The 16,295-nt window shown below is 43.2% G+C and overlaps 1 protein-coding gene across 3 annotated transcripts in view; it reads right to left on the bottom strand.

The window, feature by feature from the left end:
- Positions 1 to 16,295, bottom strand: part of fam78ab (family with sequence similarity 78 member Ab) — a 23,698-nt gene continuing 7,403 nt past the window's right edge. For all 3 annotated transcript variants that reach the window (XM_021602477.2, XM_021602476.2, XM_021602475.2), the window contains one exon: positions 1 to 4,253. In XM_021602477.2, the coding sequence (XP_021458152.1) occupies positions 3,728 to 4,253 (526 nt within the window). In that variant the 3' untranslated portion in view covers positions 1 to 3,727. The remainder of the gene's footprint in view (positions 4,254 to 16,295) is intronic.

Here is a 16,295-nt window from a genome sequence, read left to right on the forward strand (position 1 = left end):
AACATTGTGCATTTTCACAGTTTTAAATATTTGCCAGTACTGTTCTGTGTTCAAGTATCAAGTATCAGTGTCAATGACAAATACAAAAAAAACATACTGTATTTTTGTTTCAGTGCTGCAAAATATATTAGATGATTTTTCAGAAGACAAATCAAAAACACCCAACATTTGAAATACATTGTAGCCAGTTGTGTATAGTCTGCTACAGTTAGCCATAAGGCTACTCTACTGAAAACCTAGTCAGAGTTGCAGGGAGCGAATGGCAAGATAGACGGACAACTCTTTTGTTTATATGGGGTAAACTAATAGTAAAGGATAGGAAACAACGATGGGTGATCCTGAGAGTGAGCTTGGGCTTGTTATTTGTAACTAAAAGAGAAACCTTTTCTGCTGGTCTATGACGTGTAGTGGGCTGTAGTTTACATTACTCTTTTACATAAAGATCTATAGAAAAGGTGGGCGCCCTCAGAACTAAGAGCTGTGGGTTTAGGAATGGAAGGCTACTCAGTGGCACAACCCCAGAAGGAGACATGAAGTCCATGAATTTCACTTGTTCAATGATGGAATCGAAATCTCATTAATATTTACATAAATGTCCATTTGTCCATTTCTAAAAACAGAACTTGGTTAGAGATGTGTTTTGAGGAAGTAGTTGTACATGAGATAGACTCATCAGTAGCACATAACACTGTCAGAGTGAAGACACAAATCGAGGCAATCGCCTTCCCGTGACCTCCCTCTCTCTAGTGTGTGTTTGTGTTGCTGGGGGCCACGTGCTCTGCTGATAAACGCTGTTAACACTCGGCCCCAGTGTGATGCTGTGATGATCAGATAGCATGCAAGGAGAGACCGCCCCTGCTGTCTTATGACAAGGATGTGCCCTGTGTGAGTGAACAGACGGAGCCATAGTTCAACAACAGCTACAGCTGCACCAGATCAATGAGAATATTTAGGTCATGCAGTGACTAAGGACAGCTAGCCAGCTACTGATGTGTCAAGGTGTTTTATACATGGTAACAAGCAATCCCTGCTAGGCTTTCCAATAAACCACTCAGCAGTGTGCAGATTGTGACACCACCCCACCTCCTTGTCGCTCTATCACCCTGACTACCACCATTACCCCCTTCCACCTCAATCCCGACCCCCAACCCCTTCTAACACTGACCTTTGTCCTCTAGCCCCAAGAGGCCATCATATATTACTATAGCCAGCCTTGGCACAGCACAATGCATCTGAAGGGTGCTCAGTATTTCACAGACAATCTATTAATGACAGCACTTCTCCCCACCAGACCCCTCCTCCCTCCTCCTTCCCGGCCCAGATGATTGAGTCCAGAGCAGGCTATCAGTCTCTCTGGTTTCTGAGCCTTGGTTTTTCTTAATTCTATTCAGCTGCTACTGACCTGCTGCTCTGTCTTTTCTAACCAGGTAAAGATGTCAGATAAACTTCAAATTACAGGTGATATTTGGTTGAGATGTCAATAGATTTGAGTTTAATTTGAAATATACCAAACCACAAAAACCTGTCGACACTATTTGGTTATATCAAGACAAAATGTCAATGACTTTTGGCAAACTCAATCAAGTAGCCAGGTTGATGCAGTGTGATAACGTTGATAAGGTAGGTTGAAATAACGAGCAAACAATGTTGCCCAGTTGTTGGTGGCATTTGATGAAAATGATATTCCTCTACCAAGGAAGCTTTGCATCAATAACATATCACAACATCATAACTAGCATAAACTTAATGAAAAAACAATACCTTCAGTGACAAAAGCAGAGATGCAGTTTTCTTAACCACTTCAAACATCAGTCTCTGTTCCTTTTTATTTTAGCTCATACTGCTGATGCTGTTGTTCTTGTTGTCGTTGATATTATAAGGAGATAAAAAGCCTGATGCCAAATTCTATCCCCCAACTATCCCTCTAAACCCCCACCCCCTCCCTCCCTCCTCCATGAGAGATTTCAGCTCTGGGTAAAGCTGCCCTGCCCATAGATTAACGAGTGGCTGGGCATCATCACGTTTATGGAGGTATTTAGCTAGCTGGGGCTCTGTGAGAGGAGAAAAAAAGCAACACATTTCTGCAGCGGGCTACAACTGGTAGTGGCAACCCCAGAAGTGGGTCATCTACATGCCAGGCTGAGCCTCACATGTCTACTGCTGCAAAGAGGACAGAGGACAGGGCGAAGGGTGGAGGGATGGATGGAGGAAATAGAGACCAATCAATGGGAGCAGAGAGAGAAAGATGGATCAGAGAGGAGAAAGTAGGGACAGGGTGAGAGAGTATGAATGGGGATGAACATCAGACGAGAGAGAGAGTGCGAGGAGAGCAAGGGGGGACTGCAGAAAGAGAGAGCAGAGATGGAGGGCGGTGCGCTGCAACCACCTCTGCACCATGTGGATTCACACACAGGCACCCTAAAGCCGAGATTATTTATCTCCCATAGCATCGCATGGAGGACCAATTTTTTATTGCCCCTGTTATGAAATGCACAGTCATTTCCCCTGGCTGCTGCTTGCTGTAATAACAGTATTGATTAGGTGCTAGCAGGGTTGTCCCCTCCGACATCTGTGGAGAGGAGAGAAGAAAGGCAGAGGGAGAGAGGAGTACAGCGACAGGGCTCTGAGATGGAGGGAGTGGTAATAAAGCAAATGAAAGATAACATGATGAAATACTGTTTTCTTTCTGTAAAGGGAGATTGTTGACAAGTCTAAAAGTCAGCTGAATATCAGTCTCAATGGAATTGAATGTTGTCAGAAAAACCTTCTCCACAGCCATGCATGATGAGATGACGACCTAACGGACTATTTGAAAGGGTTTGTTTGAATGTCTATTCTCTTTTGTTCTGTGGTAGAAAAAGGGTTCCAGCAGTTTTAGGACCCAATTTGGTTCCTGATAACCCATTGCCCACAAGCCACTGTTCCGTTCCTAAACCCACACACACCAGCACCAACAGTCTGGATGGAAGAAGAGAGAGGACAGGTGAAGGAATACTGCATTGCACTTGGTTTAAGGCTAAACATTTGCAGTGGAAAGCGATTTAAACTTAAGGCAGCATGGATTGAATGACTCTCATGTTTAAAAAAGTACTAAAACTACATATGTCACCCCGATACGGTTCGTATTCACATATCACTCATGTGGAGCACAAAATAGCGCTTATTCACAAAAAATGCTCTCTCCCAGCCCATAAATAAAAACTCAACTGGTATACGCAAACTTTGTGCATGTATACATGTATGTACCATGTACATAAATATGAACATAAATACTATCTTTTTGTCAACCCACACACACTCCCCATCCATTCCCACCCCAAACCCCAATCCCAAAAAGCAAAGTTTCTTATTTTAGATTTTTTTTGCAATGACTTTATCTAGCACAGTGAAACCCGACCCCGTTTGAAGGTAGAATGGTTGCAGTTTGTTCACTCCAGTTTTTAAAGTCAGCTCCAGCTCCCACTTATAGGGGACGTCCTCTTTCTCCAAACTGCTCTTGTCCTTGTTTCACTCTCTCTCTCTCTCCCTCTCTCCCTCTTTTGCTCAGTTCTTACAAAAAAAAAAGAGGAGAGGAGAGGAGAGAAACAGAGAGGAAAATAGAGGCAAGGAGCTTGAGGGAAGGAGAAAAGGGGAAAAAAGGAACGTAGGTAAAGAGAGAGAAAATGAAAAGTGAGAGTAGGTAGAGGAGTGGGAGAAGAGGAGGAGTGTTTAACCCCACCAAGGTCATTCAATATTTGGGCGGGATGACCACGATGGGGTCCCCGGTCTTTGGCCGCCACATGAGCACTTGAGCATCGTTGGCGTTGGGCTTGACCATGGCATTGGGGGGGATGGGCTCGTTCTTGCCCAGGACATGGGGCTGCTCCTGGGCCACAGGCTCACGCAGCGTGGCCCTCTGGCCCAGAGGCTTGTCCGGGTCCACCTCGATGTGGAGCTGCATCCTCCAGCGGATGGTCTGCAGCACCAGGGTCTCGGCCGTGGCCTGATTGATGGCCACCAGCCAGGTGGTGAAGCTCTGGTCGCGGCGGATGCTGCTGAGCTGCGGCAGGTTGCTATCGCTCACAGGCACACCCCATGTAACGCTGGGGTAGAAGTTGTCATTCATGCTAACCGTGAACTTGGTGGCCTTCTTGGTGGGACCCACGATGGTGCACGTCTCCGTGGTGTTTCCATACCACGGGTAGTTGACGCCGTCCGAGTCGCTGATGGCCTGGATCTTGCCATCCCGTAGGTCAGGGAGTTCCCAGCTCGACCTGGACATGGAAAAGCAGGCAGTGAGATTTAACCCGGAAGGGAAAACAGAGTGAAGCTTAAAGGGATAGTTCACGACAAAATAAAAAATGATGCAAATCACTCCCATTCTTATGGGAATAAAGTGTCCTAATATATAGCTAAATCTACACAACAGGTGATGTGAACTGTCAACCACTTTTATGGTGTGAAAACAGGAAGAAATTGTTGATTTTAGGTGGACAAATCCTTTAACGTGGAAGCAAAAAGGTGAGACTTGTTTTACAAGTGAGAATCTCTCTGCATGTTGCTACTGCTTTCCTGCCTAGAATCGCTTGAGAGAGATATCAATCATAATAGGCTCCTACCCACTGTTAAATAAAAGCTGGAGGATAAGAAGAGTGGAGGAGACTATCTATGTCCATGAGAGGCTCAAACAGCCTGACTGAGTGGGTTTGCTCTACAAACATCAGCTCAGTAGCTATTGCGATGCAGGTCAGGGCGGCACAATCACAGCACACCACAGGTTCCCATTGTTAAGAGCCTCCCATCTGTCTAACCTGTGTAGTAAGTCACTATAGGTGCATCTCAATAGTCTTACGTGGCTTTCTTTTCTCATTTCCTTTACCACCTCTGCACTGACCACTGATCTGTCAACACAGGATAGGTGAAAGCAATATGTCCAAAGCCTATCAGGATTGCTTTACCTCATCCACTATTATTTCAGATCTGAGTGAATTAAGTGAAGGAAACGATGAAAGGAGGCCCCTTTGGAGTATTGAGACTCTGTGGGAGACAATGTGGGACAGAGGCACCTCATAAACACTCCGGTCCGTCCGCCTATCGATTCCCCCTCGGCAGGAAGAAGTAAAGGAATCAGCAGAACTACTACAGATAACAGTGATCACCAGACACATGCAGGCCTGCATGGCCATTTATTCACAGAGGAGCTAGATTATGATCTCTAGAATAATAATAATAGTAAAAGGTAAGCCCCAGTCTGTGTGTTGGTTAAAGTGTGTGTGTTTCAGTTGAAAGTTGTATTAGTTGTGTACAGTATCCACGTCGTATACACTGTCTTTTTAATTTCACCTCCATTTAACCAGGTAGGCTAGTTGAGAATCTCATTTATAACTGCGACCTGGTCAAGATGAAGCAAAGCAGTGCGACACAAACAACAACACAGAGTTACACATGGAATAAACAAGCGTACAGTCACAATAGGAAAAAAATAACGTTTATATACAGTGTGTGAAAATGGCGTGAGGAGGTAAGGCAATAAATAGGCCATAGAAGTAATTACAGTTTAGTAAATTAACACTGGAGTGACAGATAAGCAGATGATGATGTGCAAGTAGAAATACTTGTGTGCAAAAGGGCAGAACAGTAAATAAAAACAATATGGGGATGAGGTAGGTAGATTGGGTGGGCTATTTACAGATGGGCTATGTACAGCTGCAGCGATCGGTTAGCTGCTCAGATAGCTGATGTTTAAAGTTAGTGAGGGAAATATAAGTCTCCAACTTCAACGATTTTTGCAATTCGTTCCAGTCACAGGCAGCAGAGAACTGGAAGGAAAGGCAGCCAAAGGAGGTGTTGGCTTCGCCTGCTGGAGCACGTGCTGCAGGTGGGTGTTGTTATCGAGACCAGTGAGCTGGGATAAGGCGGAGCTTTACCTAGCATAGACTTATAGATGACCTGGAGCCAGTGGGTCTGGCGACGAATATGTAGGGCCAGCCGACTAGAGCATACAGGTTGCAGTGGTGGGTGGTATATGGGGCTTTGGTGACAATGCGGATTGGCACTGTGATGGACTGCATCCAGTTTGCTGAGTAGAGTATTGGAAGCTATTTTGTAAATGACATCGCCAAAGTCAAGGATCGGTAGGATAGTCAGTTTTACGAGGGTATGTTTGTCAGCATGAGTGAAGGAGGCTTTGTTGCGAAATAGGAAGCCGATTCTAGATTTAATTTTGGATTGGAGATGTTTAATATGAGTCTGGAAGGAGAGTTTACAGTCTAGCTAGACACCTATGTATGTGTAGTTGTCCACATATTCTAAGTCAGAACCGTCCAGAGTAGTGATAGTCGGGCGGGCGGGTGTTAGCAGCGAACGGTTGAAAAGCATGCATTTGGTTTTACTAGCGTTTAAGAGCAGTTGGAGGCCACGGAAGGAGTGTTGTGTGGCATTGAAGCTTGTTTGGAGGTTATTTAACACAGTGTCCAAAGAAGAGCCAGATGTATACAGAATACATACCTCTACATAGAGGTGGATCAGGGAATCACCCGCAGCAAGAGCGACATCGTTGCTATATATAGAGAAAAGAGTCGGACCGAGAAATGAAGGATGACAAGGATATCCCTACCGGCCAAGCCCTCCCTAACCCGGATGACACTAGGCCAATTGTGCGTCGCCCCACGGACCTCCCGGTCGTGGCCGGCTGCGACAGAGCCTGGGCACAAACCCAGAGTCTCTGGTGGCACAGCTAGCGCTGCGATGCAGTGCCCTAGACCACTGTGCCACCCGGGAGGCCACAGTACTGTCTTTTATTGATGGTGGTTATGGTATCGTTTAGTACCTTGAGCGTGGCTGAGGTGCACCCGTGACCAGCTCAGAAACCGGATTGCACAGCGGAGAAGCTACAGTGGGATTCTAAATGGTAGGTGAGCTGTTTATTAACTTGGCTTTCGAAGAATTTAGAAAGGCAGGGCAGGATGGCTATAGGTCTATAACAGTTGGGGTCTAGAGTGTCACCCCCTTTGAAGAGGGGGATGACCGCGGCAGCTTTCCAAACTTTAGGGATCTCGGACGATACGAAAGAGAGGTTGAACAGACTGGTAATAGGGGTTGCAACAATGGCGGCGGATCATTTTAGAAAGAGAGGGTCCAGATTGTCTAGCCCAGCTGATTTGTACGGGTCCGGGTTTTACAGCTCTTTCAGAACATCTTATCTGGATTTGGGTGAAAGAGAAGCTGGGAAGGCTTGGGCAAGTACCTGCGGGGGGTGCGGAGCTGTTGGCAGGGGTTGGGGTAGCCAGGAGGAAAGCATGGCCAGACGTAGAGAAATGCTTATTGAAATTCTCGATTATCGTGGATGTATCGGTGATGACAGTGTTACCTAGCCTCAAGTGCAGTGGGCAGCTGGGAGGAGGTGCTCTTATTCTCCATGGACTTTACAGTGTCCCAAAACTTTTTGGAGTTAGAGCTACAGGATGCAAATTTCTGTTTGAAAAAGCTAGCCTTTGCTTTCCTGACTGACTGCGTGTATTGGTTCCTGACTTCCCTGAAAAGTTGCATATCGCGGGGACTATTCGATGCTAGTGCAGTCCGCCACAGGATGTTTTTGTGCTGGTCGAGGGCAGTCAGATCTGGAGTGAACCAAGAGCTATATCTGTTCTTAGTTCTACCTTTTGAAAGGGGCATGCTTATTTAAGATGGTGAGGAAATTACTTTTAAAGAACGACCAGGCATCCTCGACTGACGGGATGAGGTCAATATCCTTCCAGGATACCCGGGCCAGGTCGATTAGAAAGGCCTGCTCGCAGAAGTGTTTTAGGGAGCGTTTGACAGTGATGAGGGGTGGTCATTTGACCATGGACTCATAGCGGATGCAGGCAATGAGGCAGTGATCGCTGAGATCCTGATTGAAAACAGCAGAGGTGTATTTACAGGGCAAGTTGGTCAGGATAATATCTATGAGGCTGCCCATGTTTATTGATTTAGGGTTGTACCTGGTGGGTTCCTTGATCATTTGTGTGTGATTGAGGGCATCTAGCTTAGATTGTGGGACTGCCGGGGTGTTAAGCATATCCCAGTTTAGGTCACCTAACAGAACAAACTCTGAAGATAGATGGGGGCAATCAATTCACATATGGTGTCCAGGGCACAGCTGGGAGCTGAGGGGGGTCTATAACTGGCGGCAACAGTGAGAGGCTTATTTCTGGAGAGATTAATTTTTAAAATTAGAAACTCAAACTGTTTGGGCATAGACCTGGAAAGTATGACAGAACTTTGCAGGCTATCTCTGGAGTAGATTGCAACTCATCCCCCTTTGACAGTTCTATCTTGATGGAAAATGTTGTAGTTGGGTATGGAAATCTCTGAATTTTTGGTGGCCTTCCTAAACCAGGATTCAGACACGGCAAGGACATCGGGGTTGGTGGAGTGTGCTAAAGCAGTGAGAAAAACAAACTTAGGGAGGAGGCTTCTGATGTTAACATGCATGAAACCAAGGCTTTTTTGGTTACAGAAGTCAACAAATGAGAGTGCCTGGGGACATGCAGGGCCTGGATTAACCTCCACAGGAACAGAGGAGGAGTAGGATGAGGGTACGGCTAAAGGCTATCAAAACTGGTCGTCTAGTGCATTGGGGGCAGAGAATAAAAGGAGCAGATTTATGGGCGTGGTAGGATAGATTCAGGGCATAATGTACAGACAGGGGTATGGTGGAATGTGGGTACAGTGGAAGTAAACCCAGGCACTGAGTGATGATAAGAGAGGTTGCATCTCTGGACAGGCTAGTTATGCTGGGTGAGGTCACCACATGTGTGGGAGGTGGGACAAAGGAGTTAACTGAGGCATGTTGAGTGGGACTAGGGGCTCCGCAGTAAACGAAGACAATAATAACTATCCTAAACCACAGTGTACAAGGCATATTGACATTTGAGAGAGCCATAAAGCGAGGCAAAAAGCAATCACAGGTGTTGATTGGTAGAGTTGGTTAAGGCAACAACGGGTAAGACAACAACAACAGCTAATCAACTAAGACAACAACAACAGGTAAAATGGCGATGAATGGGCAGAGAGGCTCTGTTAACTACACACAGGGCCTGAGTTGGGGCCGACAGATAAACGAAATGCTTACTTGCAGGTTCCTTCTCGACAATGCAACATCAATAAGAACTAATAAAAGATAAGAATACGAACATAAAGTTAATGGCTCAGTAGAATAGAATATACATTTTAGCGTGTGTGTGTGTCTATGGGAGTGGGTGTGAGTGGGCAATATTGTTTTTCTTTGTGTGTGTGTGTGTGTGTGTGTGTGTGTGTGTGTGTGTGTGTGTGTGTCTGTACAGAACAAGGATTATGTTTCATCCATGTCCATTCTTGTCGCTACAAATCACTATATCCTCTATCAATTTGTCTCCAAAACAAGTTGAACAATCTTTCTATTTATAAATACTGTATATCTCAGACAGGAGCCAAACTGTGAAGGGCCAACGACTGCAGACAATGGCAACAAAGCACTCTCCTCGTATTTTTATCTTGATAACACATGGTTTCTTGAGGACAGAACATGCCCAAGCGCAAGAACATTTGCCTTGTGTTCATCATGCTCCTTTTCTCTCTCCCCCTATTGGAGGTTGAATAATACTACAGGATCTACCTACTCTTTATTGATGGCATTTTCATTACAGTACTATACTATTTTCAGTATAGTGCTCTCGTTCAAAACCATGGGAGGTGCTCTATTGAAATAGATCCTACAGATGTAGGATCTTAATTTGATCACTTTGTTGTTGCTGAGAATTTTCCAGGAAATGCAAACTTGTAGTGTATTTGACTTTTAAAAAGACTTTTAAAGTTTGTCATTTCCACGTAGAAATGTCAGACCTGATTTGCCCTTGTGAAAGAAATGGTCCATTAATTATTTTCCATGCCCATTAATTATAATCCACATAGTAATTCATATTTCCTGTTGCTGCAGGATTATTTTCCTACTATAGCAAACTGGCTACAGAAGGAAAATTAAGATCTTACATCTGTAGAAAGGACCCAATGGACTAAACGGCCAATCAACTGTAGTGATGAGCATTGCTTCTTTTGATGTTGAGTGACGGACTAGATACATGACAAGCAGAGACACCAACAATTTGCTATACCCTCTTATAAAGTTACACAGTTGAAGTCAGAAGTTTACATACACTTAGGTTGGAGTCATTAAAACTTGTTTCTCAACCACTCCACAAATTTCTTGTTAACAAACTATAGTTTTGGCAAGTTGGTCTACTTCGTGAATGACACAAGTCATTTTTCCAATAATTGTTTACAGACAGATTATTTCACTTATAATTCACTGTATCACAATTCCAGTGGGTCAGAAGTTTACATACACTAAGTTGACTGTGCCTTTAAACAGCTTGGAAAATTCCAGAAAATTATGTCATGGCTTTAGAAGCTTCTGATAGGCTAATTGACATCATTTGAGTCAATTGGAGGTGTACCTGTGGATGTATTTCAAGGCCTACCTTCAAACTCAGTGCCTCTTTGATTGACATCATGGGAAAATCAAAATAATTCAGCCAAGACCTCAGAAAAAGAATTGTAGACCTCCACAAGTCTGGTTCATCCTTGGAAGCAATTTTGAAACGCCTGAAGGTACCATGTTCATCTGTACAAACAATAGTACGCAAGTATAAACACCATGGGACCACGCAGCCGTCATACCCCTCAGGAAGGAGACGCGTTCTGTCTCCTAGAGATGAACATAATTTGGTGTGCAAAGTGTGAATCAATCCCAGAACAACAGCAAAAGACATTGTGAAGATGCTGGAGGAAACAGGTACAAAGTATCTATATCCACAGTAAAATGAGTCCTATATCGACATAACGAAAGGCCGCTCAGCAAGGAAGAAGCCACTGCTCCAAAACCGCCATAAAAAAGCCAGACTACGGTTTGCAAATGCACATGGGGACGAAGATCATACTTTTTGGAGAAATGTCCTCCGGTCTGATGAAATAAATATAAAACTGTTTGGCCATAATGACCATCATTATGTTTGGAGGAGAAAGGGGAGGCTTGGAAGCTGAAGAACACCATCCCAACCATACCAAATGGGTGGCAGCATCATGTTGTGGGGGTGCTGTCACGGCCATCGTAAGAAGTGGACCAAGGTGCAGCGTTGTGAGCGTCCATTTTCCTTTTTATTTTGGAATGACACCAACAAAACAAGAAACAAGACGAACAACGTGAAGCTTAAGGGCTATGTGCCACAAACAAAGTTAACCACCCACAAAGACAGGTGGGAAAAAGGACTGCCTAAGTATGGTTCCCAATCAGAGACAACGATAGACAGCTGTCCCTGATTGAGAGCCATACCCACGCCAAAACAAAGAAATACAAAACATAGAAAATAGAACATAGAATGCCCACCCCACATCACACCCTGACTTAACCAAATTGAGAAATAAGGACAGCTCTCTGAGGTCAGGGCGTGACAGGTGCTTTGCTGCAGAAGGGTCTGGTGTACTTAAAAAAATAGATGGCTTCATGAGGGAGGAAAATTATGTGGATATATTGAAGCAGCATCTCAAGACATCAGTCAGGAAGTTAAAGCTTGGTCGCAAATGGGTCTTCCAAATGGACAATGACCCCAAGCATACTTTCAAAATGGCTTAAGGACAACAAAGTCAAGGTATTGGAGTGGCCATCACAAAGCCTTGACCTCAATCCTATAGAAAATGTGTTGGCAGAACTGAAAAAGCGTGTGCAAGCAAGGAGGCCTACAAACCTGACTCAGTTACAACAGCTCTGTCAGGAGGAATGGGCCAAAATTATCCCAACTATTGTGGGAAGCTTAAGGAAGGCTACCCGAAACGTTTGACCCAAGTTAAACAATTAAAATTTAAACTTCTGACCCACTGGAGATGTGATGAAAGAAATAAAAGCTGAAATAAACCATTCTCTCTCCTATCATTCGGACATTTCACATTCTTAAAATGAAGTGGTGAACCTCACTAACCTAAGACAGAAAATTTTTACTTGGAATAAATGTCAGGAATTGTGATAAACTGAGTTTAAATGTACTTGGCTAAGGTGTATGTAAACTTCCAACTTCAACTGTATATCTCAATTGTGCTAGTGTAAAGGAGGTTTTATTACAAATTTTTACCAAACAGTGAAGGGAGAGATTATTTAGACGGGATACTCAGACACATGGGTGGCGAGTTGACTAATTCAGGGTAATCAATCATAGCATCCTTGAGCATTTGTATGCGTGTCTGCGTGTGTGTGTACACATAAATGGGTGTGATTGTGTCTGGGCTTCTTGACATATCCTCAACAAACAATGTGGGTGTGTGAGTATGTCTGTTGGATGTTGTGGGCGAGTGGATGTGATGTGTCTGAACCTGTGTCTCTGTGCCGATGCGAGTGTGCACAGTCTGGAAAAACTGCTTGGGACAGCCCCCTTGAGTCTTACCACAGTGTGTGGGGTCTGTGTGTGTGCATGTATACAGCATGCGTGCCCACCAGTGGAGGCTGGTGGAAGGAGCTATAGGAGGACGGGCTCATTGTAATGGTTGGAATAGAATAAATGGAACGGTATCAAACACATCAAACATATGGAAACAACATGTTTGACTCTGTTCCATTCATTTCTTTCCAGCAATTATCAAGCCTCCTATGGTGCCCACCTACAGTGCCTTCAGGAAGTATTCATAATTGACTTATTCCACATTTTGTTGTGTTACAGCCTGAATTCAAAATGGATTAAACATAATTGTTTTCTCAACCATCTATACACAATACCCAATAATGACAAAGTAAAAACATGTTTTTAGAAATGTTTGCAAATGTATTGAAAATGAAATACAGAAATATCTCATTTACAAAAGTATTCAGACCCCTGAGTCAATCAATACATGTTAGAATCACCTTTGCCAGCGATTACAGCCGTGAGTCTTTCTGGGTAAGTCTCTAAGAGCTTTGCACACCTGGATTGTACAATATTTGCACATTATTATTACATTTTTATTCAAACTCTGTCAAGTTGGTTGTTCATCATTGCTAGACAGCCATTTTCAAGTCTTGTCATAGATTTTCAAGCTGATTTAAGTCAAAACTGTAAGTAGGCCACTCAGGAACATTCAATGTTTTCTTGGTGAGCAACTCCAGTGTATATTTGGATTTGTGTTTTAGGTTATTGTCCTGCTGAAAGGTGAATTTGTCTCTCAGTGTCTGTTGGAAAGCAGACTGAACCAGGTTTTCCTCTAGGATTTTGCCTGTGCTTATCTCTATTCCATTTATTTTTATCCTCAAAAACTCCTTAGTCCTTGCCAATGACAAGCATACACATAACATGATGGAGCCACCACCATGCTTGAAAATATGAAGAGTGGTACTCAGTGATGTGTTGTGTTGGATTTGACCCAAACATAACACTTAGTATTCAGGACATGAAGTTAAAAAAATTGCGACACTTTTTTTTCATTTTTACTTCAGTGCCTTATTGCAAACAGGATGCATGTTTTAGAATATGTTTTATTCTGTACAGGCTTCCGGGGGCGGCAGGTAGCCTAGTGGTTAGAGCGTTGGATCTAGTAACCGGAAGGTTGCAAGATTGAATCCCCGCGCTGACAAGGTAAAATTCTGTCGTTCTGCCCCTGAACAAGGCAGTTAACCACTGTTCCTAGGCTGTCACTGAAAATAAGAATTTGTTCTTAACTGACTTGCCTAGTTAAATAAAGGTAAAATGAAAAAATTCCTTCTTTTCATTCTGTCATTTACACTACCGGGCAAAGGTTTTAGAACACCTACTCATTCAAGTATTTTTCTTTATTTGTACTATTTTTACATTGTAGAATAATAGTTTAGACATCAACACTATTAAATAACACATATGGAATCATGTAGTAACCAAAAAAGTGTTAAACAAATCAAAATATATTTTATATTTGAGATTCTTCATATAGCCACCCTTTGCTTTGATGACAGCTTTGCACACTCTTGACATTATCTCAACCAGCTTTATGAGGTAGTCACCTTGAATGCATTTCAATTATATATTCAATGTCTGTGGGGTATTGTTCTAGTGTAAAAAATTGAATCCTTTTTAAATTCAAGCTGTACCACAACAAAATGTGGAAAAAGTCAAGGGGTGTGAATACATTCTGAAGGCACTGTATGTGCTTGTATGCTTGTGTGTGTGTGTGTGTGTGTGTGTGTGTGTGTGTGTGTGTGTGTGTGTGTGTGTGTGTGCGTGCGTGCGTGCGTGCGTGCGTGTGTGTGTTGCATTACATCACTGTGTCTATACACCTAACACTCCTATACCACTAAAAGTGAATAATAGACTACTGCTGATCTATTCCGCAGCTGTAAGACTGGGGTGTCTGGCAAATTCAGAAACCAGGGCACGCACCTAAGCTGACAGAGAAATCATCCAGGGTATTATCCTGAGTCACTCTGTCCAATTAGACCAGAGCATCCTGGAAGTTTACCGCAGTAATTGACAGACCTCAGAACAGGAGTCTCAATAGAGGGAGAGCTTACGTCCTGCATCTTAACTAACTCTTAACAAACATGGATGACACAGCTCTGGGTTATTAAGAAGCTACTAAGTACATTTTGTCTTTCTCTGAGATTGCAGTCAAAAGGGCAACACTGAATGATAATGGCAATGAGCTTAAATGTATGAAGGCATTTGTCAAGACTAACGACAAGTTTTACAGGGAAATCATGGTTCTCTCTTTCAGAGAATAAGCTCTATACTACACAGAAAAGCATAAGGGGGAAATGCTACTATATTTACAAATCTGACTACCGGGGCATTTTTTATACCTCAAATCAGCAGAAATGTGTCGCTTTGAGGTCATAGCTGCTCTGAGAAAGAGAGAGGTTGTTAATGCCTGTTTCATCTCTCTCACTCTCTTTTTCTCTTACTCTAGTCTCTCTTCAAATTAGGTTTTGTTTGAAGAGCAGAGGGACATGTCACTCTAATCTCACACAGCATTAATATTGTTTTTCCGATTCAGTGTCTCTTTAGGCCCAGAGCGAGAGATTAACACGCACACACACAGAGACAAACACGCACAGACAAACACACGTAGCCAGACTAGTGAAAGGGGAGAAGGCAATGTAGGGGAGGAGATCGCAGTATTGGGATGGTGTGTGTAATCTGTGACATGCAGACCCAAACATCACATGCTGTAACGGGTGAAGATAAACCCTCAGGGTATACCTCAACTTGTGGTCGCCTCCACAGGATGTGGGACAAACTGAATTTGTGTAACATTGTGTAAGTCACAGACATCTGTAAACAGTCACCGAGCCGAACGAAAGGGGTATTTTAATTAATTGTCTGGCCTTTAATTAATTTCCTAATATTTTGAGAATAATTTGATTTCTCATAACACACAGTTTGTGTTGACTCCAGTAGCCTACCTCACAATGAAACCCAGCTTGAGTTGATACATTTTACAAACAGTATTTGTGAAAGCCTTCTCACTGGGAAAAACTGGTTTAGTCAACGGTGTTTCAACGTAATTTCAACCCCAAAAATGTATATAATAACTTGGAATCAATGTGGTTAACTGATCGCATTTGCAAAAAGTAATAAACATAAGAATTTTGTATTCTTTTTAACCAACTTTGAACCTAAATCCAATGATATGGTGACCTTTTTTGTTGATTTCACTTTGAATTCACATTAGTTGACAACTCAACCAAATGTAAATCAAAATTATACTGAACAAAAATATAAACCCAACATGCAACAATTTCAAAGGTTTTACTGAGTTACTGTTCATATAAGGAAATCGATCAATTGAAATCAATTCATTAGGCCCTAATCTATGGATTTTACATGACTGGGAATACAGATATGCATCTGTTGGTCACAGATACCTTTTTTTTAAGTAAGGGCGGGGATCAGAAAACCAGTCAGTATCCGGTGTGACCACCATTTGCTTCATGCAGTGCGTCACATCTCCTTTGCATATAATTGATCAGGCTGGTGATTGTGGCTTGTGGAATGTTGTCCCACTCCCCTTTGATGGCTGTGTGAAGTAGATGGATATTGGCGGGAACTGGAACACGCTGTCGTACACGTCGCTCCAGAGCATCCCAAACATGCTCAATGGGTGACATGTCTGGTGATTATACAGGCCATGGAAGAACTGGGACATTTTCAGCTTCCATGGATGGTGTACAGATCTTTGTGAAATGGGGCTGTGCATTATCATGCTGAAACATGAGGGGAAACTGCAGATTTTAGAGTGGCCTTTTATTCTCCCCAGCACGAGGTACACCTCTGTTATGATCATGCTGTTTAATCAGCTTCTTGATA

Source organism: Oncorhynchus mykiss, chromosome 5 (assembly GCF_013265735.2).
Source record: "Oncorhynchus mykiss isolate Arlee chromosome 5, USDA_OmykA_1.1, whole genome shotgun sequence".
In the NCBI taxonomy this organism is placed as follows: domain Eukaryota; kingdom Metazoa; phylum Chordata; class Actinopteri; order Salmoniformes; family Salmonidae; genus Oncorhynchus; species Oncorhynchus mykiss.